Genomic DNA, 24,899 nt, shown 5'->3' on the forward strand with positions numbered 1-24,899 from the left:
TCAATCAATCTCCGCCCCCCACCAAGCAAACTAAGGCTCAGAAGGGCCGCACAATTTTCTCGGGTCCCACAGTTGAATCGGGCGAAGCAAAATTCAACTCAGGTCTTCCTGAGAGAAGCATCATGCTCTTTCCCCTTGCTATACACCTGTACATCCCTTACGTTTGTATGTTTTAAAGTCCCCTTTAACTTATACCCCTCATCAACTACCTTGGCATTTCAAAGGTAGTAACAGAGTCTCTTACTGTAAAGCAGACAGAAGAGAAAAAGAAAAAAAAAATTCCCCAAGTTTACTGGCTCCCTCTCATAGCTGACTGGAATTCAATACCCAACTGAGAAATGAGTTTCTGGAACATGGATGCAGTGAAAGAGCAGCTGAGGAAGAAGAACGGGGGTGGGAGCCTCGAGAAAGGTGGGGAAACACTCTCCAGGGCCCATCACCCCTCATCAGAGACGCTACACCACAGAGAAAAGAAAGGCTCCCAAATAACTGCCAGTTAGCCAACGCGAGAGGCCTCAATAATTCCACAGGCCCCACTAAAGGCTGAAAAGTAAGCTGGACGTTTATAAGTAAAGCAGGAACTAAACAAATCACTACAGCCTAATCCGGCCAGGCCCATAAGGACTCCAAAGGTCCGTGCTCATGAAAGACCTTTCACCAGTCCTTCCACCAACCAGGAGGAACCCAGTTTTAAAAGAAACCAATCAACGTTCTAGACTGATCACACTTGGCATGAGCGCCCACCTTGGGTGAAAAGGCACGTTGCTTTTTCAGTAAGGAAATTCCATAGGGCGGGCCCTCTGGTGGTCCTTCACCTGCACCTCGGGCTTTCCGAGCCCCCCACAGGATTAGAACTGCCGAGTAACCCTCTATCTGCCACCGAAGGGTTCACCGCTGGCAGACTCAAGAGCGCAGGGGAGCGACAGTCACCGTGCAGACAGCAGCACCACGGACATCAGGACCCCCGCCTCTGACAGACGGAACTCCAGACCCGACAGGGCAGCGACTCGCACAAGGTCACGGGGAGAGTCGGCGGCAAGGCTCCCCGGCCGGGGCTCCGGTCGTTAGCCGGCACGGCCGCCCCCGCCCCCGATAGCCTCCCCAGGAGCGCGCCCGGCCTCCCGCTCCCCGCCGAGGGCGGCTCCGCCGGGCGGGCCCAGGGCAGGGAGCCCGCTGGGAAAGCGGCGGCCGGGCCGGGGCGGAGGACTGGGCCCCGCAGCGCAGGGACGCGCGGAGCACCGCCCAGGCCTCGGGGCGCCGCCGTGGGGGCCTTACCGAGGCACTGCCCCACCGGCGTGCTGAACGGGTTCCCCAGGAGGAACTCCATCTTGGGCGGACGGCTCGGTAGCAGCCCGCGCGCGTCAGCCGCCGGGTCTCCGCGTCCCCAGCGGCGTTCCCTGCCTGACTGACACTTGCCTCGGCCCCACCCTCGGGAACGCCGGTGCCTGCCCCTGGCCCCGCCCCTCCGGCGTCTATTGGGCGATGGCTGCCATGCCCTCTTCCGATTGGCCCCTACAGCTCCTTCCGCGAAGTCACGCCCATCCCGCGGCGTCCGATTGGGCGGGGCGGTGACCTAGGTCACAGGAATCTCCGTCACCTCCCCTGGCCCGCCTCCCAACGCGAGTCTGTGTATTTTGATTCATTTATGTATTGGTCAATCCAGGGAGTCCTTAATATTATTGGACAAGAGTCGAGTCAGTCACTCAAGAGGGGGCGGGGGCAGGGCGGAGCTAGTAAGTTCCTCTCCCTTAGAAAGTGCTGATTGGACAAGCATTTGTTTTCCCTACGGCTAGTTGGTTCTGGGAGGCTTTCCCCGCCCAGAAATGTGATCACGTGGTCGTCAACTTTAACCCAGGATGTCTACTCCCTGACTTCCCCCTAGCAAAGGAGCGCGGCGCTTGGTTCCCCTAGCAACCGGGCTCAGCGAGGAGGCGCAGGCGGCGGACAGTGCCGGCGACTCTGAGAGCCTGTGGCCGAGAGGCTGCGGGAGGAGCCTTTTTTCCCGGAGGAGTCCGCCGGCCGCCCCACCTAGAGGAGAGCGCGCAGGCCCCTGGCAGCCCCTGCCGGCCGCACGCCGATCCGGGGCCTTCAGGCCTTGTGGGGAGAGAAGCTGAGAAAGCCTTCCCTCCGGGCGCATGCCCCCAAGAGACCTTTGAGGTCCCACCCCCGGCCTCCGGGCCAGAGAGAGGTACCCGGCCCAGCGATAGACGCTTCTTCAGGAGGGCATTACTGACCCTCTGTCCGACCTCTCAATGCTGCTAACTTGTTCCTCTTCCTTAGACCTAGACTTCCTCTTGGTGAAGGCTTTTGACTTGGAATGTGGATGCCCGGGTCCATGTCTGTCCCTTGTCAGCAGCTTCCTTCCCGGGCCTCAGTTTCCCTGTCTGGGAAATCAGGGCATTAGGGCTCCCTTCTCTAATGGCTCCCAGAGCTGACCTGTAATTTGATCATGAACGTGCTCTAGCTCGGAGTGAGCACTCAGTAAAGGGTGGGGTTTCTCTTATTAATTCACGGCCAATAGGCGCTCTATTTTCCAGGTCCAGTTGATCCCAAGGTCTTGTTTCGCAGGACAATTCAGGATCTGTTTCTCTGTGAGGAGGTGTAAGGTTCTCTGCTGCTTTCCCCGCCCACCACAACACTATTGTCAGGCAAGTCAACAGCAACCCGGGCTGGGTGGTGAATTACTGATAAAACCCCCTTGGGAAGGAATGTTGGGGTTTTGGCCCCGACCCCGAACAGCTGTGAGAAACTGTGTGAACTGTGACAATGATCCGCAGTGTGCCTGGGCACAGTTGAGCCGTGATTAAGAAAATGGGCCCTGGAGGCCTGTCCTCCCGCCTCTGCCATGTACTAGATGTATCCACGTGGGCATGTAACTTGACGTTTCTAACCTGCTTCCATTTTCTTACCTGAAAACTGCGGAGAATCAGTCCTTCATGTAAACTAAGTTCCTAGAGGTCTCTAAAATCCACATCTTACCTCCACCCCCGTCACCTCTCGCCTCACGACTCTTGCTGTTCTTGGTACTACAAGCCAGAATGAGCTTCTTAAAATGAAAGTCTGATCATGTCACTGCCCTTAGTAAGCCCCAGGAGCTTCCCGGGGATCCTAGGATAACCGCCACACTCCTGCAGGCCTCTCCAGGCTTGCATCGCTTCAGCCACAGTGGAACCTGTCTCCTCCTCTCCCACCTCAGGACCCTCACCACGCAGACCCCTTTTCCTTCTTTCCTGCTCATCCTCCAGGTCTCAGCGGGGTCTCCCCTGGCCATCACAGGTCCCTGCATGTATGCTGTCACAGTCCCCTACACCTACAAACTTGTCATGGTTTGTAATTAAAGATTTGTATAATTGTCTGATTCAGGTCTGAAACAGAGGTAAGGAGATCAGTTTTATTCACAGCATGTAGTGACTACTCATTACACGTATGTGGACTAAATGAATGATCTTAAACAAATGTAGGAGGGAAGAGTTACCCATCTTTTACAGGTGGGAGGTCAAAGGCTTGGAAGGCGAAGTTAGTTGCCAAAGGATGCAAGTCCTGCCCTTGTGTGTGTAACAAACACAACCATTCCACATCACTCGGTGATTGTTGGGCCTGATGGAAAGCAGGCTTGACCTGTCACAGGGGACAGGACAGGTGGGGTGGGAGTGAAGAGAAGTCAGCCAAAGTTTTGAAATCAGAGTTAAGCATCCTTTCCCAAAATACAGCACTTTTCTTTAAAAAAAAAAAAGCACAAACACTTTCAGGTAACATCTGCTAAATGCAGCGCGTTAAAATTTCCCCAAAGACAACTTGGCATCAAGTTATGTGAAATCTCAGAAAAAATTGTTTCAGAGGACGGGGAGCTGGAGGACTGGAAACGTCCTCGGAAGTTGAGTCAGTCACCCTAAGGGGATGGAGCAGAGACTGGGAGGCAGGAAGGAACCAGAGGAGAAGGGGGTGGGGGGCGGAGGTGGGGGCAGGAGGAAAGGCCCCGTGAAAGTTAAAGGCCCTGGGACCATGGGTCATGGACACTCCAGAAACAGGAGATGCACATTTGCATAAGCTGCACGGCACGGGGAGGGGAGGTGGGCAGTCCTGGGGACCAGGTGCAGGATGGCTAGGCCCACCCTGGCTCGCCCAGCGTCAGGAGTGTCCCCAGTAGTGCACGGTGGAATGAAAGGCAGAATGTGGGGCTGCCCAGCATCAGGGACCAGTGGGGCAGCGAGGCCTGGCTGTGGGGACGCAGGGGCCAAGGCAGAAGGTGAAGCCAGCAGGGAGGTGAGAACGGGGTGGAAAGTAGGGGGAGAACTGAGTTTGCAGAGGGTTCGGAGGCAGAATTGGGGAGTTTCCGGTGGCGCGCGCCCTCCTGCAGGGTCCAGCCCTTCTGGGTGTGCTCACTAAGACGGCTGGCAACGATGAAGTGAGGTCAGGCTGCCCAGGGCCACGGCTCTGTCTGGCCACGAACAGCAGCCCAGGTCCGCCTGTGACTGACCCACCCCACAGACCCCCCATAGCGTCTTAGCCAAATCCCTTTGGACCATTAGCAACAGACACCTCCTGGGGTTAGTTTAAGGAAAAGAGGATTTAATGTGCGAAGTCAGGACACTCCCGGGGCCTGGGGTCGGGACAGGAGGGGCCAGGAAGCCAGCGAGGAGAAGGCAGCCTCTGTGTCAGTCTGTCCATCCTTTCACCTTTATTGCTGGATCAGATTCTCATCTCTGCTTCTGTCTGTCCGTCTGCCCCAGGCCCTCTCACTCTCTCACTCACCAGGCACCTGGCCAGCTCTGATGGGCACTTTGTCCTCCGGCCGCAGCTCACGTCTCTCGGGGGGGAGGGGGACACGAATGACCAGCTTGGGTTGGTGTCCACCAGTGGCCACACGCTGGGCAGCTGCGGTTGAGGGCGGGGAGCTTACAGACATGGCCACCTGGGGGGGGTGAGGCTCTCAGGGAAGGGAGGCCTCCGAGGATTGTGGTCGGTGGTTGGTGCCAAGAAACCCGACGAGGGCGGGCGCAGAAAGCCAGAGGCCTGAGGTGGCCACGGCTGTGCGCGCAGCTGAGCTCCACAGGCTGAAGAGAGCCGTGTGGACACCGGGGCCGGGGTGGTGACACAGCCTGCTCGTGGGGCCAGGCGGGCGGGGGTCCAGAGAGGCCCCGGAGCAGCCCGGGTACAGCAGCCAAGGGCGGGAGGGGGCCGCCTTCAGAGTGCCGTGGCCGCCACGCTGCCCCACGATGCCGTGGAAGGACCCCAGCCAGACCCCGCCCTCAAAGGGAGGCAGGAGCAGCGGCCTGGGTGAGGGACGTGGTGTTTTCCAGGGAGGATGAACCGGCTGTGCGACGTGGAGCCCAGGGTGATGGATGATGAGATGCTCAAGCTGGCTGTTGGGGAGCAGGGCCCGCGAGACGAGGCTGGGCAGCTGGCCAAGCAGGAGGGCATCCTCTTCAAGGACGTCCTGTCCCTGCAGCTGGACTTCCAGAGTGCGTATCCTGGGTGGGGCGGGGCAGGCGCAGGGCTCCCCGATTCCATGCGTGGGCCGCGGCTCGCGGTCGCATTCGGGCTGCCTGGGTCGGAAGGTGCAGTACCAGCACGGGCGGTTTTAGAGCCTGATACCGAGTGCGGGTAGCACTTGAACAGCCACAACACTCCCAATTCTGAGTAAGAACAAAGCAAGGTAACATCCTCCCGTTCCAAGTCTTAAGTGACCCCCAGAGGCCACACTGGTCCCCAAAGGTGGGGGGGACCTAGGAGGGTGGTCCACGTGGCCAGGAAGGTGCGGGGTCGGGGGAGGGCCATGTGCTGGGGGAGCAGCTTCAGAGGAGGGACTGGAAACAGAAGGGGGGGTCCCCTCCAGGTCGCAGGACAGCCTGGGGGGAGATGTGGCTTGGGATCAGGCAGGACCTCAGCACCCCACCTGTGAACCGGGGTGACCGGAATCCGTGTCTCAGGCACTGGCTGGGAAGACGAGACCAGACAGCACAGGCCCAGTGCCCGGCTCACTAAAGGAGGCCCGCGAGTCTGGCGGAGGGTATAGGTGAGGAAGCAGGATGGGTGGGTGGGGGTCCCGTGACCCCTCATGTCCGGCGCAGGCCGGTCACAGCAGAGGGACCGGGCTGATTCACGCTCCTGCTGTGTCCTGGGCCTCCACGCTGGCCTGCCGGGTCACCCAGTGACCACGAGGGGCTACTGAGTCAGCCCTGGGATGTGGTGCGCACGGCAGGCCCGGCCCGGCCTCATGGAGCCCGCAGGCCGCCCAGAGCAGGGAGGGCCCTGAAGCTCTCGGCGGGAAAGGGCTAAAGGGGAGGCGGAGTGGTCTTCAGACCTCCTTCTGCTGCCCCTCCCCCACTGCGTAGCGGATGCCTGTCCCGTGCAGGGCGCTGTTCTGCGCACCAGGGACTCGTGGAGCTGACCTTCGAGGGAGGGGGACACGTATGCTGTTGAGAGAAGTAGAGGCAAGAGAGGAGAGAAGGGGAGTGGGGTGCAGTGTGGTCAGGCAGGGATCAGCTAGCATCAGCCTCGGGGGCCGAAAGGCGGCGTCTGGCTCTGAGTGAGTGAGGCAGGAGCCCAGGGAGGTCCTGAGCAGAGGAGGGTCAGGGAGCCGTGACAACAGGCTGCACCAAGCCAGTGGCAGCAGAGGCAGATCCCGTGTCTGTGTTGAAGATTGAATGGGCTTTTTGGGCAGCCCTGTCATGCTGTCAGATACATCTGGCTCTTTCGTGTCGTTCGGGCTTTTCCACGTGAACTGCTGAGGCCTAGAGCAGAGCCAGCACACAGGTGCGCCAGGCAGGGCGCCCAGGAGTGGGGGAGCCGCCCAGGGCTGGTGTCTGCACGGTCAATCACAGCCAAGGCCGTCGGTCTAAGGCCAGGGCCAGAGAAGGAAAATCCAGACCAGGAGATCCGGGGGCGGGGCTGGGCCTTGCCCCAGAAGCACAGGTGGGGCTGGTATCATTCCAGGAAATGTGACCACAGAGCTGGGGGACAAACTCCATCCCAGGCAGCCCTGGGGACCGGGAGGGACAGGGCCCTGGGTCAGAGAAATGCTGCCCACCACCCCCCCACCGAGACCCAGCTTGGGGTGGGCAGCTGGGAGGGGTGCCTGCCTGTCTGAATAAATGTTGAAACGGCTGCCCCGAATGTGTGGCTATTAAGGGCTTTTTTCTTTTTTTTTTCTACTGCTTTTACTTCTATATTATTTCAGTTCTTTTAATGGGCATACTCTAACTTTATGTTTTGGGAATCATTATAGAAGCAAACGTAGAAAAAGGGGCATGTAAACAACAGATCTCTGTGGTTTCTAAGAGAACCGGGGACAAGGTCAGGCCTCTAGAGTTTTACACACACAGTGTGTGCTTGTCACACTAAGCATTACTCAGAGCTCCTGGCAGCCAAGACAGAGACCAAGCTCCGCCTGGCTCAGGAGCAAGGGGATGGGTCGGCTGCCTGACCAGGGGGGTGGTCTTCAGCGGCCGTGGGGTCAGGCACTTGAGTGACGTCAGGATCTGCCTCTGTGGGGCGATTCATCCCCTCCCCGTATATGGACATTCGGGGCCTCATCCTCGGGCACTGGCACAGCGTGTGATTCCAGGTAGAGACACTGCAGGGTCAGTGGGCACAGACACTAACTATTTCCGTCCATGTGGCCAGAGCACCCTCCAAACGGCTTCACTAGTTGACTGGCCACCCCTGCAGCCTCAGTTCTATTTGTCACCCTGGGGGGCCCTGCCCGTGCCCTGTGTCCTGAGCCCAGGTGTTCCGAGGGGGAGCCCTGTGAGTTCCCGCCCTGGAGGGCCTGCCCCCCTCCACCCTGCGCGGGCCCACCGGTCCCTGTGGTGGCCCCGGACGGCAGCACCAACAGGGACGCCGAGCTCCGCGGAGCTGGGCCCACACCTCCAGGGCTCCCTGCGCTCCGGGGAAGGCAGCGGGGCTCTGGGGCCTCTCCCATGGTCAGCATCAGTCATCTGGCCCCCGAGACCCTGGAACTATACCCTAACCCTGACCCGGGCCAGAGCCAGCCAAAGCGTGTCCAACCTCGTTTCAGATATCCTCCGCATCGACAACCTCTGGCAGTTTGAGAGCCTGCGGAAGCTGCAGCTGGGCAACAACATCATCGAGAAGGTCGAGGGCCTGGAGAGCCTCACACACCTGGTCTGGCTGGGTGAGCCCCGCGCGCCCCCCGCCCCCAGTGCTGCCTGCCGAGGCTGCCCCCGGTAAACTTCCCTGCCAGCCCCGTGGCGGCCCTGGTGCAGCAGGAGCTCCATCTGCTGGGAGGAAGGAAGCCTGGGCCTGCGCTGGGCAAAGCTCAGCACGTATGTGCTTGGACACCACAGGGCAGAACATCTGCCCCAGCTGTCAAACCTCCCAGTCCGGAGGGCTCATGGCAGCAGCCTGGACTCCGTCTAGGTACTCTAGACTCAGGGTGACAGATAACTGAGGCCCCTGCTCTTTGGGGGGCCCAGATCAAACCAGAACTAACCATCCCCATGCTAGCGTGCGCTGAGCACTTTCTACCTGCTAGGCACGGCCCGTGCGCTTTCCGTGTGAGGCCTTCTAACCGCACAGCGACCCCACTGTAGACGGGAGCAAACTGAGGTCACAGCAAGCAGGGGGCTCGCCTGACTCCAGGGGTCCAGCCCTCACTGCCAAGGCAGCAGGGGCTTTGCCGAACTGCGTCCACCTGCCGGCCTCGGGCAGCACCCTCACTTCTGGCAGTGGGCACCTAACTAGGGGTGGGGCCGGCTGGGAGCTCCCGAGCCCACTGAGAGGGCTTCTTTGGCCCTCCCAGTCACCCTCGGGGCTCCAGAGGCCGGGGCACCGCCCAGAGCTCTGTGACCAAGACGCAGCAGAGCTGGGACGAGACCCACGCCTGTCTGATCCCAAAGCCACGTCCCCTCCATCCTGTCAGGCTGCTTCCCAATACAGGCAGCCTGGGGCATCGAGGCCCCTCCCAGCTTGCAGGACACGCAGCTGTGGTTGTGAGGACGGCCGCCAGACCACAGCAACCCCCCCGGGGCAGGATTACAGTGCATCTCACGGGTGCAGAGGCTGAGGGGCTGGTGGACTTGGAGCTGCACGTACCGGCAGCAGAGCAGCCCAGAGCCAGGTCTCCTGACTGCCGGGCCCAGGTCTCACCCAGACAAGCCCTCCTGGCAGCCCAGCACCCATTAATGCTGAGTCCCGGGCTCGGCGGCCCACCTGCACCACCAGGAGCTGGAGGAGGAGAGGTGACGGGTCAGCCTAGACCCTGAGCCTCACCCCCTCTGAAGGCCCTGCTTTTAGGCAAGAGCTCCCAGGCCCTGCAGTCTCGCAGACATAAAACAAGGGTCACGGGTCCCCGTGAGATGCCCCTGTGATGCCCAGTGTTCTGGGGGGGGGGGGCGAGAGAGCCGGAGGGGAAGGTTCTGGCAAGAGGTCAGGTGCCCCTCAGAGAGTCAGAAGCCTGCCTTTGTCCAGCCACGTGCGCTGCCCCCACCTGCCAGCACAGGCCCGGCTGGTGGCCTGGTCAGCTGTCCCAGCGCCGGGGGCGAGCGGGAGCCGGCTGGCACTGCCCCCAGAAGCTGACTGTCCACATCTTGTCCCAGCTTTACACTCAGGCCCGTCCTGTTGGTAGCTTGAAATTGGCCACAGTGGGAGCATTTACACCACCGAAGTCAGCAAGAGCTACAGATCAGGGCTGCCCGCGCCCACCCCCTTGTTAAACGTTCACCAGCTCGCCTGCAAAGAGCAGAGCCCGGCTGCAGGAGCGAAAGGAAGCAGGCTGACCCAGTTCAGGTCCCGCTCTGCCAGCGTACTAGCCGGTTCTGTGCGTTCCCTCCGCCCCCTGCACCCGACCTTCCTTACGTGCGCTTGATCGTGAGCACGTGACCACCAGGCCCCTTTGAATCTTGGCTCCCTCAGCCCTAAGATGCAGGCGATGACAAACGAGGAAACGCCCGGGGAGGGCCTGGCGTAGGGAGAGTGTCCCGGGTGAGTGTCCCCTGAGGTGCCAGGGAGGCCAAACCGACTTCCTGAGCCCCTTTTACACTGAGGGCTTTAGCTGAAGCTCTTGAAAAGTTCCCAGTTTGGGCCTCTGGGCCAACGGTGTTCAAGGACACCAACCCCAACCAAACCCCCAAACCCGTGGTGGCAGAAAAGCAGTTTTATTCCCAAAGATGAGAAACTTGGGCTAGAGGGGCTCCTAAGGTCTCAGCCGGGGCTGGGCCTGGAGTTTGGGGCAGCCCGGCCCGCGCGGGTCTCCCCCACCCCAAGGTGCGCTGCCCCGACCCACCAGGGAGCTTCCATCCCAGAACGAGGGCCGCACAGACGCAAGCCTTCGCCCGAGTCCGGGGCCGGGAAGGTGGCAGCAGAGCCGGGGGGGCGGGGGGGGTTGGATTCAGGACAGTCACCCTAACCCGGAGCCGTCCTCCAGACCTGTCCTTCAACAACATTGAGGCCATCGAGGGGCTGGACACGCTGGTGAACCTGGAGGACCTGAGCCTGTTCAACAACCGGATCTCCAAGATCGACTCGCTGGACGCGCTGGTCAAGCTGCAGGTGCTGTCGCTGGGCAACAACCAGATCAGCAACATGACGAACGTGAGCGAGGGTGCCGGGGGGGCCGCGGGCTGAGCCTCCGACCTTCCCCTTGTCCCAGAAAGGCCAGAATTCCAGACTGGATGATGTTCACACACCAGCCTAGGCCACGAGAGCCCACGTGCGGGTCCGTTTGTGCCCCTGCCCCGGTGGGGTCTTTCCTTCCCTGTCCCCACACTCGCTCAGCAGACATTTGCTGGGGTGGGGCCCCCTCGGCCGTGGGGCCTCTGGCTCGTGCTCACTGGGGACAGAGACCAACAACAGCCCCGGGTCACTGGAAGGGTCGGGGTGTGGGTGCAGGGCAGTGCCCAGGGCCAGGCAGCCAGAGCGGCAGAGGAGAGCCGTGGGGGGCTCTACGCCGTGTGTGCCCAGGGCAGGCCTGCGTTTCAGAAGGAATACCCACCCCCTCACCCCCGCACGCATGAGTGTAGCAGGGATGGAGGTTTGCCTGCAGACCAGAGACGCACGCTCTGCCAACACTCCCTGTGAGCTGGCAGCAGGGCCGGGGCAGGGCCCTGGGTGCCACGGGGTGACCTCAGGAAGCTGGGTGACCCCGGGGCAACCACAGCCACCGTGCAGGTGTGTGACAGAGACTGCCGCCGTGCGCGATGGGGGCTCCGTGCCACTGGGCGGGCGTGCAGAAGTGAACACCTGAGTGCCGGGGCCCAAGCCCCAGCCCCAGTCCTGTCCCCGCGGCTGAGCCACGTCCCGGCATTAACTCCCTCCCGGCCTCGCTGCAGGTGGGGCTCGGAGAGCAGGGGAGAGATGGGCGCTGCAGCCGCGGCTGAGGCCGGAGCAGGGGGCTGCGTGGAGGGGGCCGACCCACCTCTCGGCTCAGCCGCCCTTAGCGTCGCCCTGGGCTGATGCTCCTTGTGGCTGTGACCCAGCAGTCCAGGCCGCAGTCTTCCTCGTCCACAGCTAGCAGGACAGAGAGCAGGAGAAATCTCTCCCACGGTGCCCCTCGGTGTGACGCGCCCTCAGCCACCCGACCAAGCCCAGAGGGGCGGGCGGGCCAGGCGGTTTAGGTGAAAGGCCTGGGGCGGGTCAGGTGCCGGCTGCTCACCTGTGTTTGAGGGCCGGACCCCGGAGGCCGTGTGGTCTGGGAGGTTTGCCCTGCACGCCCCTGGGAGGTGGTAAACCCAGCCCACCTCTTGCCAGTGTTCAAGACCTGATTGCTCAGCTGCCCTCTGCCCTGCGGGGCGGGGGCACACAGGACAGCTGAGGGAGGTGTAAGTGGAGAGCTGAGGTTTAACGGGCTCCTGGCCGCCTGGCCTTGGGCCAGGGACTCAGCACCCGGGGCCCACGTGCCCATCTGTACGGGACAGCGGTGGCCTGCGGGGCAGGCCGGTGTGAGGGCTGAGTCAGTTAGGGCTGAGTGGCTGCTACAGGACTGGGCACAGGAGAACTCTGCAGGAAATGATGCTTATTCAGGAATTTTCAGATTAAGGGCACACCCAATAGCCCCAAATCTTGCTTGTGAAAACCTTTCTGAGTGTCTTGAGCTGTTCCTGCCTGGGTCGGTCCAGTACCCAGGGCCACAGTGAGCAGATCCCCTCTGGCTTGCTGCCCCTCGGACACTGCAGAGTCTAATGGACGCAGGTCTAGGCCTGGGCGTGGAGGGGACACTGGCTCTCAGGCCACGCCCCGCCCTGCTGTGGACGCTCCGTTCCCTCCCCTGGCCTTGCTGAGTGCCTGGTACAGGACGCTCTTTCCTGCCTCGGGGCCTTTGCTTGTGCTGGTTTTGCTTCTGGGAATGCACTGGCCCCTGCTCTTCCCTGGCTGCTCCCTCAGGCCTCAGAGGCCTCAGTCCTAACTGAAACCCCCCCGTCATGGTCCCTAAGGCCCCCTCTCCACCCCCTCCCCCTTTGAGTTCTTCTAGCACTTACACCAAACAGCAATGATTCTACTTACTTTTAAAACATTCTTGTCCCCTGCCTTAGAGTGCCAGCTCCTGCTATAAGGGCTTTGTTCCCACTGTGTCCCTAAGGCCTGGCACGTACCTGAGGCCTGGTAGGTGCTTAGTGATCTTTGTTGAACAAATAAACCAAATGACAAAGACGCTCCTTCAGGAAAGCACAGGAGTTGCGGTCAGATGAGGTACGGGCATCTCGCTGACTTTCCCCCGGTTACTAACAATAGGAAGAATAAACGGCCGTCAGTGGACATCCCACTAGCTGCCACCCAGTTGGTCCAGGCCAACTGTAAATCAGGTTCCGTTGAATTTAGGAGCGCTGGGCCTTGCACAGCACTTTACAGTTGGAAAAGGCCGCCCGTTCTGAGAGCAGCAGCGATGGGCACAGCCAGGGCATTACGGGAGCAGGTGGAGGCCCTCACAGCGTGTGGCATTTGGTCCTCTCAACACCTATGCACCGCGTCCCTGCACCCACCTTAAGAAGAGGAGATGGGGACCCAGGTCCACGGGTCCTGGGCAAAGCCCATGGCTCCTCCCTCGTGGCTCCGCCCAGTGCGGGCAGAGGACGGAGAGAGGACCCAGGCGACCCCCCTCTCCCCCAGATCATCTACCTGCGGCGGTTCAAGGACCTGCGGACGCTCAGCCTCTCGGGGAACCCGGTCGCCGAGGCCGAGGACTACAGGACGTTCATCTGTGCCTACCTCCCCGACCTGGTGTACCTGGACTTCCAGCGCATCGACGACCACATGGTAGCGTGGCCCTCGTGCGTCCAGCTCCGCGGGTCAGCGTGCAGGCCCCGGCGTCTGGGGAGGGGCGCGTCCACAGGAGGAGCGCAGGGCGGCCCTCCTCGCGGTGCCTTTACTGCCCCCGTCACTGTCGTGCCACCTCCCACCTCGAGGCCGCCATCTGCTTTTCTGGGTGAACGAGTCGGGGGACCAAGTGAGGGTAGGCGATTAGCGGGGTCAGCAGCTCAGGGCAGAGTCAGGACTCGCCTCCATGCCACGACAGCTCACGGTAGCGCCCTCTGAGCCGAGGGCACCGGCCCCAGAGAGAGGCCCCCCGCGGCCGGGGTGCTGAGTGGGGAGCTGGGCCCGGCGGTCTGGCAGCAGGGCCGGGAGGAAGCCCCCCTCCCCAGTGCACTGCCCGGCCTGGCCTGACCGCCCCTGCCTCTATCCTACTCCCCTGCTGTGAGCTTCCCGTCCTTTGCAGCATGACGTTTGTGGGTGCTTTGCCCCCTGGAGAAAAGAACCCCGCCCGACACGAGGCCTTTGGCGGCAGGACCGGGATATCCCTGCGTGCTGAGCGTGGGCAGTGGGGGACAGGGACCTGCCCACCCTTCTCCCTGGGAGCTGGTGCCCTTCCTGGGAGAAAGGAGCCTGTGCCTGGGTGGGGCCTGAGGTGATGTGGGGCTCAGGGAGAGCCCAGTGGAAGCAGGGAGGGCGGCTGGGCCCCGGGTCTCGGTGCTGACGCTGCCGTCCTGGCTGCCACACCGCCTGCCAAGCGTGGAGCCCTCCACTCACGGGTGTCTTCCTGGGGGGTCCACGGAGAACAGCCGGGGTCGGGGTGCCCAGAGAGTTGCCCCTCCTCCGACCATGGCCTTCTCTTGTCCCAGAACAGGACAAGAATCTGAAATCTTGAATTCCAAGACTCTCAAGTCTTTTTTTTTTTTTCTTAATATTTATTTACTTTTTTTGGCTGCTCCGGGTCTTAGCTGCGGCACGTGGGATCTAGTTCCCTGACCAGGGATCGAGCCCGGGTCCCCTGCAGTGGGAGCGCAGAGTCTTAACCGCTGGACCACCAGGGAAGTCCCAAGACGCTCAAGTCTTACTTTTTGCATTTAGACAATAATTTGAAAGGCAGCGTGGGCTCAAATGCTTGGAATAGCTGAAGAGCTGCTGGGGTGTATTTCGCTCATCATAAGAGCGTGCACAGGGATTTCCCTGGTGGCACAGTGGTTAAGACTCCGAGCTCCCAATGCAGGGGGCCCAGGTTCGATCCCGGGTCAGGGAACTAGCTCCCACGTGCATGTCGCCACCAAGAGTTTGCACGCCACAACTAAGGAGCACACGTACTGCAATTAAGGAGCCAGCACAACCAAATAAATACAATAAATATTTTTTAAAACCCCAAAAAACAAAAAACCATGCACAGCCGGACACCGCACGGTTCCCGAGCACCTCCCCAGCCAGTTTCTCCTCTTCCCCAGAAGATTCCACAGGGGGCAGGCCGCCCAGCCTGGCCCCCCGCTGTGCTGCGGGAAACAAAGCCTCCTTCCGCATCTCAGAGGCTTTGCCTAGAAGCACCAAGATCAGTAATAAGGGGAAGGTTGTAAGAGCAGAGCCCCGCAAAGCAGGGGCACCGGGAACCCCCGTCCATGCTGCTGCCTGCCCCCAGGCCAGCCCCAAGCCTCTCACCTGCTGGTGCTGCCAGGCTCGGGCAGCAGGACAGCCGGGCCCAGCCGAGGCCGACCAGGGCTGAGGGCAGGCTCTTGCGGTGCCTCCCCATTTCCATCGGGCCTGAAGGCTGGCACAGCCCTGAGGAACGGTGGACGGTCCCAGCAGAGCACACGAACGGGTGAGGGCTGTGAGCTTGGGGGGCTTTCTGTGTTGGTGGGGGAGACAGGCAGGAGGGCGACGCTGGGGTTCAGGGCTTGTCCTGCTGAGACGGAGGCCTGGGGAGAAGAACCCTGTGGTTTTCAGCAGAGTTCATGATGTGATGAGCATTCAGGGACCTGGAAGCTGGCATGGGGCTTACAGCATAAGAGGGAGAGGGCAGGGCGTGCAGGCCACGGTCCTGAGAGAGAGGAGGGGGCGGGAGTGGGGGGAGCAGATACTGGAGCACAGAGAGTCGGCAGTGCTTGTACCTGAAGCCTTAGCACAGGCGATGTCACCTGGGGCTCCAGCAGCCCCCAGCGCAGGCAGGGGGATACGCAGGACGGGTAGAGGAGGGCCGGAGGGGGCAGGGCCCAGAGCCGAGGGCTGAGACCTCATGCCCAGGCCTGTGGCTCGGGCACCCACTGCACCTCTCCCTTGTGCAGCCCTACAAGAGGGCCAGAGCCTGGTCAGGGAGGCCTGGGGGAGCGGCCGAGTCTTCGCTGGGCGCCTCCACCCCAGGGATGTCCCACGGACCCTCGGCCTGCCCGTGCTGCTTCCCCCACTGATTTCCCTGAGGCTCAGAATACTTGGCAAGGGCTGCGGGGAGGGGATCCCCGCCCACGCTGGAGAGGCCACAGCACGGCAGAGGCCAGCGGCTAGGAGGGACCCCACGACCCTGGTGACGATGCCGCTTCCCGATCCTCCAACAGAAAGAGCTGGCAGAGATGAAGCACCAGTGCAGCGTGGACGAGCTGAAGCACCAGGAGAGCCTGATGCAGGCCCAGCTGGAGGAAGAGCAGGCCCGGTGGGAGGAGCTGGAGGGGCACAAGGTAGAAGACCGGTGGGAGGACCTGCCCCGCCCCGCCCCGCCCCCGCCCCGCCCCCGCCCCAGGATGCTGCCGCCACCGGTCATGGGCCAGTGCCATGAAGGTCAGCAGGGCCCAGGCCCCCAGAGCCTGTCCTTTGATTGAGAATAGCTGGTGCCCAGGGCTGCTGGGCTGCCAGAACCTCAGTCAGGGCAGCACACGGACCTGCCCCTCCTCATCCCACGGCCCCCAGGCGCCCCTCCAGCACAAGGGCCGGGGACTCCGTGCCAGAACCATCTCTCAGAGCAGCCCCTGTCCTTAAGACCCCTGGCTGGTTCCTGGCGGCGGGGGTGGGGTGGTGGGGGTAGGGGGGCAGCCAGAAAAGCTCATTCCTCCCCGTGGTGCCTCTCCTCCGGCCGGACCGAGCTGGGCACCCTTCAGTTTTCTGCCTCTGGACCCCCGCCTGTGCCGGGCCCATCGCCTGCCCTTCCCCAGCCTGCCTTCCCGAGGGCCGGGCGACCTTGGCCCCGGTGCCCAGCGCAGGGCCCTGCCCAGGGAGCCCACCGTGTCTCTGACCGCAGGCGGCCTTCGTGGAGCAGCTGAACGGCCCCTTCCTGTTTGACAGCATGTACGCCGAGGACGTGGAGGGTAGCCAGCTGTCCCACCTGCCCGGCGTGGGCGAGCTCGTGCAGACATACCCTTCCGGGTCACGGCCGCCCCCAGGGCCTGGGCGCGGGAGTCCGGGGGGCTCCCCTTCCACCCAGGGCCTCGAGAACCAGGTTGGCTGTGAGCGCAGGGACACACAGGTATCTGGTCAGCAGGGCCCAGGCTGGCAGAGATGGAGGCTGGCTGACCATGTCTGTGACTCTGACCCTCAATACCTTGTTTGTGGGCTCCTGCTGTGCGCTTTGCATGCAGCATTTAAAACTGTTTCAACCACCCCATGGGGTGGGTGCTATACTGGACCCCAACTACCTTCTCATAGCTGGGGAAGCTGAGCTTGGAAAGGGTGAATTGTCCAGGCTGTGCAGTTAGGAGCTGTGGGCTGAGCCTGCATCCCATCCCCCAGATGATGTGACGGGCACTTGTCACCGTGGCTGAGGGACGCAGGGGCCGCGAGTCACAGAGAGAAACCTGCCCCTGAACACCCACCGCTCAGCAGAGTGCGGGGGGTCAGCTCTCCGCCCAGCCCGGCCCTAGGCTGCAGCCCCGCCTGACCTCAGCACCTAAGCGCCCCTCGTGTGGCAGGCGCTGCAGATGTGGGACCCTCAGCCCAGAGCAGCGAGGAGGCCATAGAAGCAGCTGCAGGGCCAGGCCTTGAACCTGGGGCTCTCTGCCCCGAGCCTGCGGTCCCCTGACCTCCGCAGCCTCCCCGTGCACCTGTGGCCGCCGAGCAACAAAGACGGCCTGGACAACAGGGCCCCAGAGACAAAAACACACACTGCTCAGCTCCGTGGCTGCTCCCCCTTCTCCGGGTTCCTGACCCCTTCAGGTCCCCCGGGGGGGGTCTCTCCTCTGTCGCCCCACCCCCACCACGCAGGACCCTCCCTGAATCCCTCAGGCTGAGGCTGGAGATGCCCAACCACCGATTCATACTCCAAATCCCAACTGCAGCTCTGCTACGGGAGCTGCTTCCACCCCATGTGCGCCCCCCAGGCAGCCGTGAGCTTCCTTAACGGCCACTCACCTACAAGGACAAGTTCGTCGTCATCTGCCTGAACATCTTCAAGTTCGGCATGAAGCAGCAGGAGAAGCGGAAGGCGGAGCTCGACACCTTCATGGGGTGTGTCCAGGAGGCCATCCAGGAAAAGCAGGAGCAGGGCAAGCATGAGATCGCCAAGTTCGAGGAGAAGCACCTGCTGGTAGGCCCCGCCCCCAGCCCCTCCCCCCTCCTCCAGGTGCCCACCCGCCAGAGGCCCGGCCCCTCTGCCTCTGACGACCCGAGACGCACGGGGCAAGCCGCTTGCTTTCAGGTCAGGCTTGATACCGGCAAGGGGCCTGATCTTCCTCCAGATGGGGTGGCCATGACCACAAATACCCTTTGCCCCCCAGTGACGCCTGGTCACTCCTCTGACACTGCGTCTGCCGGCCAAGCCTCCAGGTCCCTCGCCAGTGAACAGCTGGTACTGGGTGCGGCTCGGACCCCCGCGCTCTCCAGCCCACGAGCACCTCTCATTGCAGACGGACCTGACAGCTACTTGCACACGGGGTGCTGCGGGGGTCCAGCTGGCTTCCCCCAAGACAGGGCCCACCTTGTGTTCCAACCTCCCCCGCAGAGCCCCGCTGGGCTGGGAGTCAGCCCACGGTGAGCCAGGGCCTCACAGACAACGCCCCATCCCCAGGCTTCGTGAAGCTCAGGCTCTCTGCCCCTGCACCCGAGGAGACGGGAGTCACTCGAGGTCCCACGGTGACCCAGTCGGGTCCCAGTTCAGGTCCACGTGACTCTGAAGCCATCGCTCCTTCCACGCCTAATAACTCACCAGCTGGTGGAGCCTCTGCTCTGACAGCCTCCGCCGTGGAGGGGGTGGAGCTGACGCTCGGACTTGGGCAGTCCGACCCCATAATCCAAGTTCCGACCCACAAAACCAAACTGCCGCCTGTCACTTCAGGAATTACACTTAATTGTGGATTCCTAAAGCACAGGTTTTGTTTCCAGACTTTAAGCTCCATCCGAGACGAGTCTGAACTGACCAACTTCGAGATAAAGATGGCGGAGCACAGCGAGAACATCACTGAGCTGGTCAACGTGCTCATGACGCTGGAGATGCAGCTGGTGGAGCAGCTGGAGGTGAGGTGGGGCCCAGGGAACACACGTGACACGACGGCCCTGCCCGGTTCCTGTGCAAGAACCTGGCGAGGGAACACCTTCCCGGGAGCTACTCGGCGGGTCACACGAAAGCTTTCTGTGCTTCTGGTGCTTTTCAGTCGTTGAGATGACAGGTGGCCCTTGTGCAGCATGAGAGGTGAGCTCGTTCTTCTGGAACAGTCTCCCCATCTAGGAAGAGTGCAGAACCGTGGCAGGGAGAGTCCTTTATTAGACCCAAGGAGCTGTCGAGAAACAAAATGCACCCTGCTCTTCACACCCCACTCCGGGATAGAACGAAGGCTCCCGGCACTGCAGCCTGTAGTCGCTGCATCTCGGGGCGAGCGAGGAGCCTAACGGAGTGCTGCTACGTGAAACCCGGGGCGGCCAGACCGACCTGCGCGTTTGTTTACCAGGCAGCTTGCGGCGGAGGCTGGGGCCTGCAGAGCAGTGACCAACAGAACCTCCCGCCTGCTGCCGTGGCCCGCCCCCGCCAGCGCCTCCCCGATGCCTGCCTCGTCCAGGTTCCCAGCACATCACAGAGCAGACGCTCGCTCCCCATATCTCTGGGGCATCGGGAAGCTCAGGCAACGGCCCCCAGCCTTTCCAACCGGGAGGACCCCCTTGTCAGCATCTCGCAATTCACCAGAGCCTGTGCGTGACTTACTAGCCGCCAAAAGGCTACTAAGTGGAGCCGCACTTTCCAGTGGCCCGATTTTTTGGAGCCGCACTTTCCAGTGGCCCGATTTTTTTTCATTACAAGAGGGTTTACACACATTTGAAAAATGTATAATTAGCTCAGTCTATAGATAGCCCTCGGATTCAGGTGCATTCCCTGCGCCGTCGGCCCACCCTGCAGCCCCTGGAGTCTAGAGTAGGTCAGGGGCGTGACCCACCCTGTGGGCTCAGTGGGTAGCAGCCCTCCCCAGGGCCTCTGGGTGAGGCCCGGGCGCCTTGCTCAGCACTAGATGCAGCAATACAGGGGTGCCCTCAGGGAGGGAGGCGGGAGACTTGCAGGTGAGAGGCCTGGGGTAACAGCCGGCATTCCCGAGGGTTTCCTCTCTGCCAGGCACCTTGCAAAGCATTTTGTGTGAAGAAACCCGTTTCTGCTTCACCACAACCTCGTGAGACACATACTATGCGAAGGGAACCCATTTCATAGGTGGGAAGTTGAGGCCCAGGGAAGTTAACAACGTTCCGAGTTACACCCAGTAGTGGAGCTCGCAGGCAGCCTGGCTCCTGGCGACCCTCCCGTTTCTCTGGAGGTGGCGGAGGCAGATGCCACTGAGAACCCCAAGGACGGGGTGAGCTCTGTGTGTGCCTGTTGGTGGGGGGCTCCTGGCAGAGAGACCAGCACAGGCAAAGGCCTGGAGAAGGTGTCACACTAAAGCCCCGGGGGGTGACCGAGGCAAAGTGGCTGGAGGGTGACGGCTGGGGGCAGCCGTCGGGAGAGGGGCAGCGTCGGCTCACAGCGCCACCTGGGGAAGGTCAGGTGGTTGGTCTTCACCCTCCAGGTCTGCGGTCACTGCCCGCTGAGTGGTAAGGAGAACAACTGCTCTGGTGCAGTTCGCTGGAGTTCATGTCTGAATATGCACGTTCTTTATCATTTCCAGGAGACTATTAACATGTTTGAAAGGAACATCATCGACTTGGTTGGACTCTTTGTCGAAAACGTCCAAAGCCTATATCCTTTCCTTGATGGCCCTCTGCGGGGAGGCGCTGCGGGCCGCGGGGCTCTCAGGGCCGCACCACCGCTCCCCGCCTGCAGGGGGCTGGGGGGAGGCGCCTGCATTTTAAACAAAAGGCACAGAGGGGCACAGCTTCTTTACAGCTAAGCAGGATGCAACTAAGTGGGGTCCCTTACAGGTGGCTCCCTGTGGGGTCACATGCCTGCCCCCTCCCACTGCCACCAAGGAAAAAAGCCCACCTTCAAAGGATGGAGATTTGCCAACCACTTGGAATGTTCGAGGAATACCTCCTGACCCTCAGCACAAAGGGACCTTATTAGAGTAGAAGTCTGGATGCCCACTGGGTGGCTCTGCAGGCCACCACTTGCGGCACAAGTCGTGGCCCATCCGTTCTCTAATGAGTGACTTCACCAGGAGACCACACCCCCAGATCCACCCTCCCCGCCCCCCCCACTGCAGGTGCACATGCCCTGGGGGTGGGGCAACCTCTATGCTGAAGCCACTGACAAATACATCATCTATCAGGAGATGGGTTAAATGTCAGGTCAGGAACCAACACTGGGGGCACGCCTGACCTTTTGCCACCTGAACTCTGGGCCCTGAAGTCCACCCCAGAAGTCCCCCCAGTCCTGCCCTCCTGGGCCCACGGTCCCGCTGGGTGACAGGGCTATATAAGCTCCCTGAAGGAGGGTCCACTCAGTGAGGGCCTGAGGGTGGGCCAGAGGGACGGGCTGGAACGGTGGGGAGGGCGTCCCAGGCAGGCTCAGGAGGCAGCCTGTGCAAAGGCCCAGAGGACGGGGAGAGGACGTTCCAAGAGGAGGCCTTTAGGTCACCACAGAGTGTGAGAGCCGCCAGCACAGCAGGGCGGGTGGGGCTCCGGCTGCCGCAGCAGGGAGAAAGGGCTGGAGGGGAGCGGGCCAGGAGGGACCCCGAGGGGGTGCGTGGCGGGCGAGTCGGAGGGCCCTGAAGGCGGGGCTACACGGGGCCCAGCGCAGGGGACGGCGCGCCCGGCCTGCTCCAGCCCGGCCTTGGCTTAACTCGCGCTGCACGATGGCTCAGTGCCGGGACCTGGAGAACCACCACCACGAGAAGCTCCTGGAGATCGCCATCAGCACCCGGGAGAAGATAGTCAAGGGCGAGCTGGACGAGGACCTGCCGGACGCCGTGCGTGCGGTGAGCGCGGGGGCGGGGGCGGGGCGGCCCCGGCGCCAGGCATTCGCAGCCCCGCCCCGCAGCCCCCGTAAAGCCTGAAAAACCTGCCAGAGCCTCAGTCTCCTCATCTGCAAGAGGGGCGGTGGGCAGGCGTGATGGGCAAGAAAAGCAGCTGGTGGGCACCCAGTGCAGCCCAGCCACAGAGGAGCTTGTGATAATTCAGTGCTTTCAACGTACCGAGAGGTGGCTTTCCCAAAGCTCGTTTCTGTGGGGCTTCTGGCACCTTCTAAGAGAGGCAGCGACAAATAGAGGTTGAGGTCCGAGATTTCCCCGGAAGGTCGTCTCAGCCCCGAGTCTCTATGGCGGGAAGCACTGCTGGGGTCTCTGCCCGCTCGCGGGGCTCCAGGTCTCCTGCGCTGGGGGCCGGCAACAGGTGGGCTGTGTCTCTGCGAAGGGCACCCACTTTCCTTCTTTCACCATTCACTGCCCCCCTCACCTCTCTCCTCCTCCGCGTTCCACCAAGGCAAGCTACCACCGCCCCTTGCGGGACCCTGGCCTTACCGCTCTTCTCCACGCAGCAGCCAGAGACCAGGGACTCCTTCCCCCTAGTGAGTCCTGGAGCAAGGTCTCCGCTGAGCCCCGCCCCGACACACCCTTCCCCCAGGCCTCCGTGCACCCGGCTCCTCCCCGTGTTTCAGATCTCAGCTCACACCCAGCTCCTTGGAGAGGCCCCCATCACCTTCCCAAAGGCCCACTGTCTCTCCGTCACAGCCGTTCATCCTTGTCAGAGCCGCTGTCACGGTTCCAAGCTATCGTGTTCGCGTCGACTTGCTTAGGTTACTCTTCACACTACATACAGGCCCCCCGGGGAAGGCAGGAGTGGCCTCTTCCCCACCGCGGTCAGCCCCCACCCGGGGTGCCGGGTTCACCACGCCCGCTGTCAGGTGCTGGCGGAGTCCTGCAGGCAGGGACCAGCAGTTCCGACTCCGCAGCCTGTCAGGGGCCGCCGAGACAGTCGCCAGGGCAGTGGAAAGGTGGCAGGGCCTCCTCAAACACCCAGACACAGGGAGAGGTCACCTTCCCGAGCCTGAAGGCTGACCCCAAGAGCCCACCCTAGAGCCGCCTGACAGACCACCTAGCGGTCGTGGAGTTTTTGACGCAAGGCTCCGGGGTCTGTGACACCTCTCTCAGGACTGGGACATGCAGAAAAGGAGGCCCCGAAGTCAACGGGAGGTGAGCAGCCTGGGCCGGTGCTTCCAGGGTGGCTGTGCACGGCGCCATCTGACACCTGTTCCCGCGCCCCGGGACACTCAGGCTGCTGACTGGGTGGGGCTCGCATGGGCTTAGTTAACTCACCAAAGGACCCCTGAAAGTGGCATTCCCACCCAGTCTACAGATGGGAAAGCTGGGGAGACAGGGTCTCAGAGAAGTTCGGTAAACACCCAGGATGTGTTGTGAGGACACCTCGTCTTGTGAGGATGAGTCTGGATTCAAACCTTAGTCTGAGATGCCGAGCCCGGGCACTGAGCCCTCACTGCAAAGTGGGCGTTCTGGGTCTGCCCCTGGCCCCAGGCCCCAGGGTAATGGGGCTCTGCCTCTGGGCTAAGGGGCTGCCTTGGGCTCCCAGGCGGCACTGGCATCGGGTGCCACCCTGGAGGCCTCACGGGGCAGCCGGCAGAGCCCGCTGGACACCCCTCCCTCTGCGGGCCCATCAGCTCTGTCCTTTAGGAACACCTGTAGCAGGAGATGCTACACCGTCTCCTTACGCTTAAGCAACAAAACGTGGGGTAGCAAGCCCTGCCTAAAGCGGAATCACCACGAGGAGCTGACAGGCACCGAGGGCCTCCCGAGGGCCAGCTGCCTGAGCAGCTCTGCACGTGTATTTGCCCTTTTAATCTCCAAGCCGACACAGTGACACAGGTGCCAGTGTGGTTCCCTTTCACAGGCGAGGAAACCGAGGCTCAGAGATGACAGGGAGCGTGTGGGTGGTGGACACGGGCAGGACAGGGGCTTTCAGATGAGGCCCTCGGCGATAAAAGTCTGGTTTCTGTTTCTAACCATCAGCGAGCGTATTAGTAGCAGGGTCTCAGAACACTCTTTTTGCAGAGACACTAACGTTTCAAGATCCATAGACTGTATTCTGGAGACCATTAGGTTAACCACTCCCGAAGGAGAGAAAAAACCCACGTGTACACACCTGCCCGTGCCCTCTACAACACAGAGCTTTCAGGTCCCTCGCCGTCGTTGGCGACATGAAGCGCCTCTGCGTAAAGCTGAAGCAGCCGCCAGTGACGGCCTCCCCGCTCTGGGAAGTGACCATGTGGACCCGCAGCTGTGCTGGGCACACGTGGCCAGTTCACGTGTGAACGCCTGGAACCAGCCGGGCCTGGCGGGGCCCACGTCCCACAGCGTCGTCCACGGCGGGGAAGCGGGTGGGAACAAGGCAGGAGCCCAGGTGGGACCCCAGGTCCGACTGGGTTGACGTGAGGGGCAGCAGAGTCCCATCGGTTTGTGGGACCTTCTGTCATCAGTGGAGCCCTGTGCCCCTCGGCCGGCCTCGTGCTGCCCACTCGACAGGCAGGTTTCAGGCAAGTCAGACTGGAGACGCTTGGCGAGGCGGCCAGGGCTGCCCTGCCTTCTCTTGGGGAGGGCACACTCCCCCCAGGCACTGCCCTGCTGCCCGGGGGCCCCTTCTGGGCACTGGTGCCACCAGGCTGACGGCGTGGTCGCCTGAGACGGGCGGAGGAAGCAGGATGCGGGCTGGGCACGGCCTCCGCCTGCGGGGAGCTGGGCCCGTCCCCTCTGGCTCCACCGCCTCTGCGCTCGTGCGGGTCCAGGCCCTCACCTGCGCTTCCTTGGTCCCCAGCTCTTTGTTGACAAAGACACGATCGTTAACGCAGTCGGGGCCTCACACGACATCCACCTCCTGAAGATCGACAATCGGGAGGACGAGCTGGTGACCAGGGTCAACTCCTGGCGCGCACACCTGGTGGACAAGGTGAGCGCAGCTGAGGGCAGGCGTCTCCCGGCAGCAGGACCCCACGCTGGAGGCCCGCCCCGGGGCAGACGCGCACGCCAGACACACATGCAGGGCTGGAGCAGGGAGGAACGGAGTAAGGAAGGCAGGCTCAGGATCCCGCCTGACGGGCCAGCCGCCGTATGCTCCACAGATTCACAAGGACGAGATCATGAGGAACCGCAGGCGCATGAAGGAGATCAACCAGTACGTCGACCATGTGCAGAGCGAGCTGGACAGCCTGGAGTACAGCGACCTCCTGGACTAGGGCTGCGGCCCAGCCCTCCCCCCGACCCCCGAACTTCACAGGTAGAGAAATAAAGGACTTTGGTTACCTTTCTCCATCCTCTGTGTCCGCGTCTGGGCAGTTGGCATCT

At 62.1% G+C, this 24,899-nt stretch overlaps 2 protein-coding genes across 9 annotated transcripts in view; one reads left to right on the forward strand and one right to left on the reverse strand.

The window, feature by feature from the left end:
* The window catches only part of TOM1L2 (target of myb1 like 2 membrane trafficking protein), an 81,523-nt gene extending 80,128 nt beyond the window's left edge, over positions 1-1,395 (reverse strand). For all 7 annotated transcript variants that reach the window (XR_014298352.1, XM_082679588.1, XM_082679587.1 and 4 more), the window contains exon 1: positions 1,276-1,395. Coding sequence is in view for 6 of the 7 variants with exons in the window: in XM_082679588.1 (XP_082535714.1) it covers positions 1,276-1,327 (52 nt within the window). In the remaining variant the exon portion in view is untranslated. The remainder of the gene's footprint in view (positions 1-1,275) is intronic.
* A 3,910-nt stretch (positions 1,396-5,305) lies between these two features.
* DRC3 (dynein regulatory complex subunit 3) lies at positions 5,306-24,843 on the forward strand (the record flags this gene model as incomplete). Of its 2 annotated transcripts, XM_082680149.1 has the most annotated exons (12): positions 5,306-5,462; positions 8,021-8,137; positions 10,388-10,554; positions 13,066-13,212; positions 15,768-15,887; positions 16,445-16,549; positions 17,543-17,725; positions 18,520-18,651; positions 20,280-20,350; positions 21,404-21,527; positions 24,373-24,504; positions 24,677-24,799. In XM_082680149.1, 12 exons carry the CDS (start codon positions 5,306-5,308, stop codon positions 24,788-24,790), a joined length of 1,569 nt encoding a protein of 522 aa, XP_082536275.1. The 2 variants fall into 2 exon arrangements, with proteins under 2 accessions (XP_082536275.1, XP_082536274.1); XM_082680148.1 differs by having other exon boundaries at positions 24,373-24,843.
* Between the last annotated feature and the right edge of the window lie 56 nt (positions 24,844-24,899).

This window comes from Grampus griseus, assembly GCF_964374135.1.
Source record: "Grampus griseus genome assembly, chromosome: 20".
Taxonomy (NCBI): domain Eukaryota; kingdom Metazoa; phylum Chordata; class Mammalia; order Artiodactyla; family Delphinidae; genus Grampus; species Grampus griseus.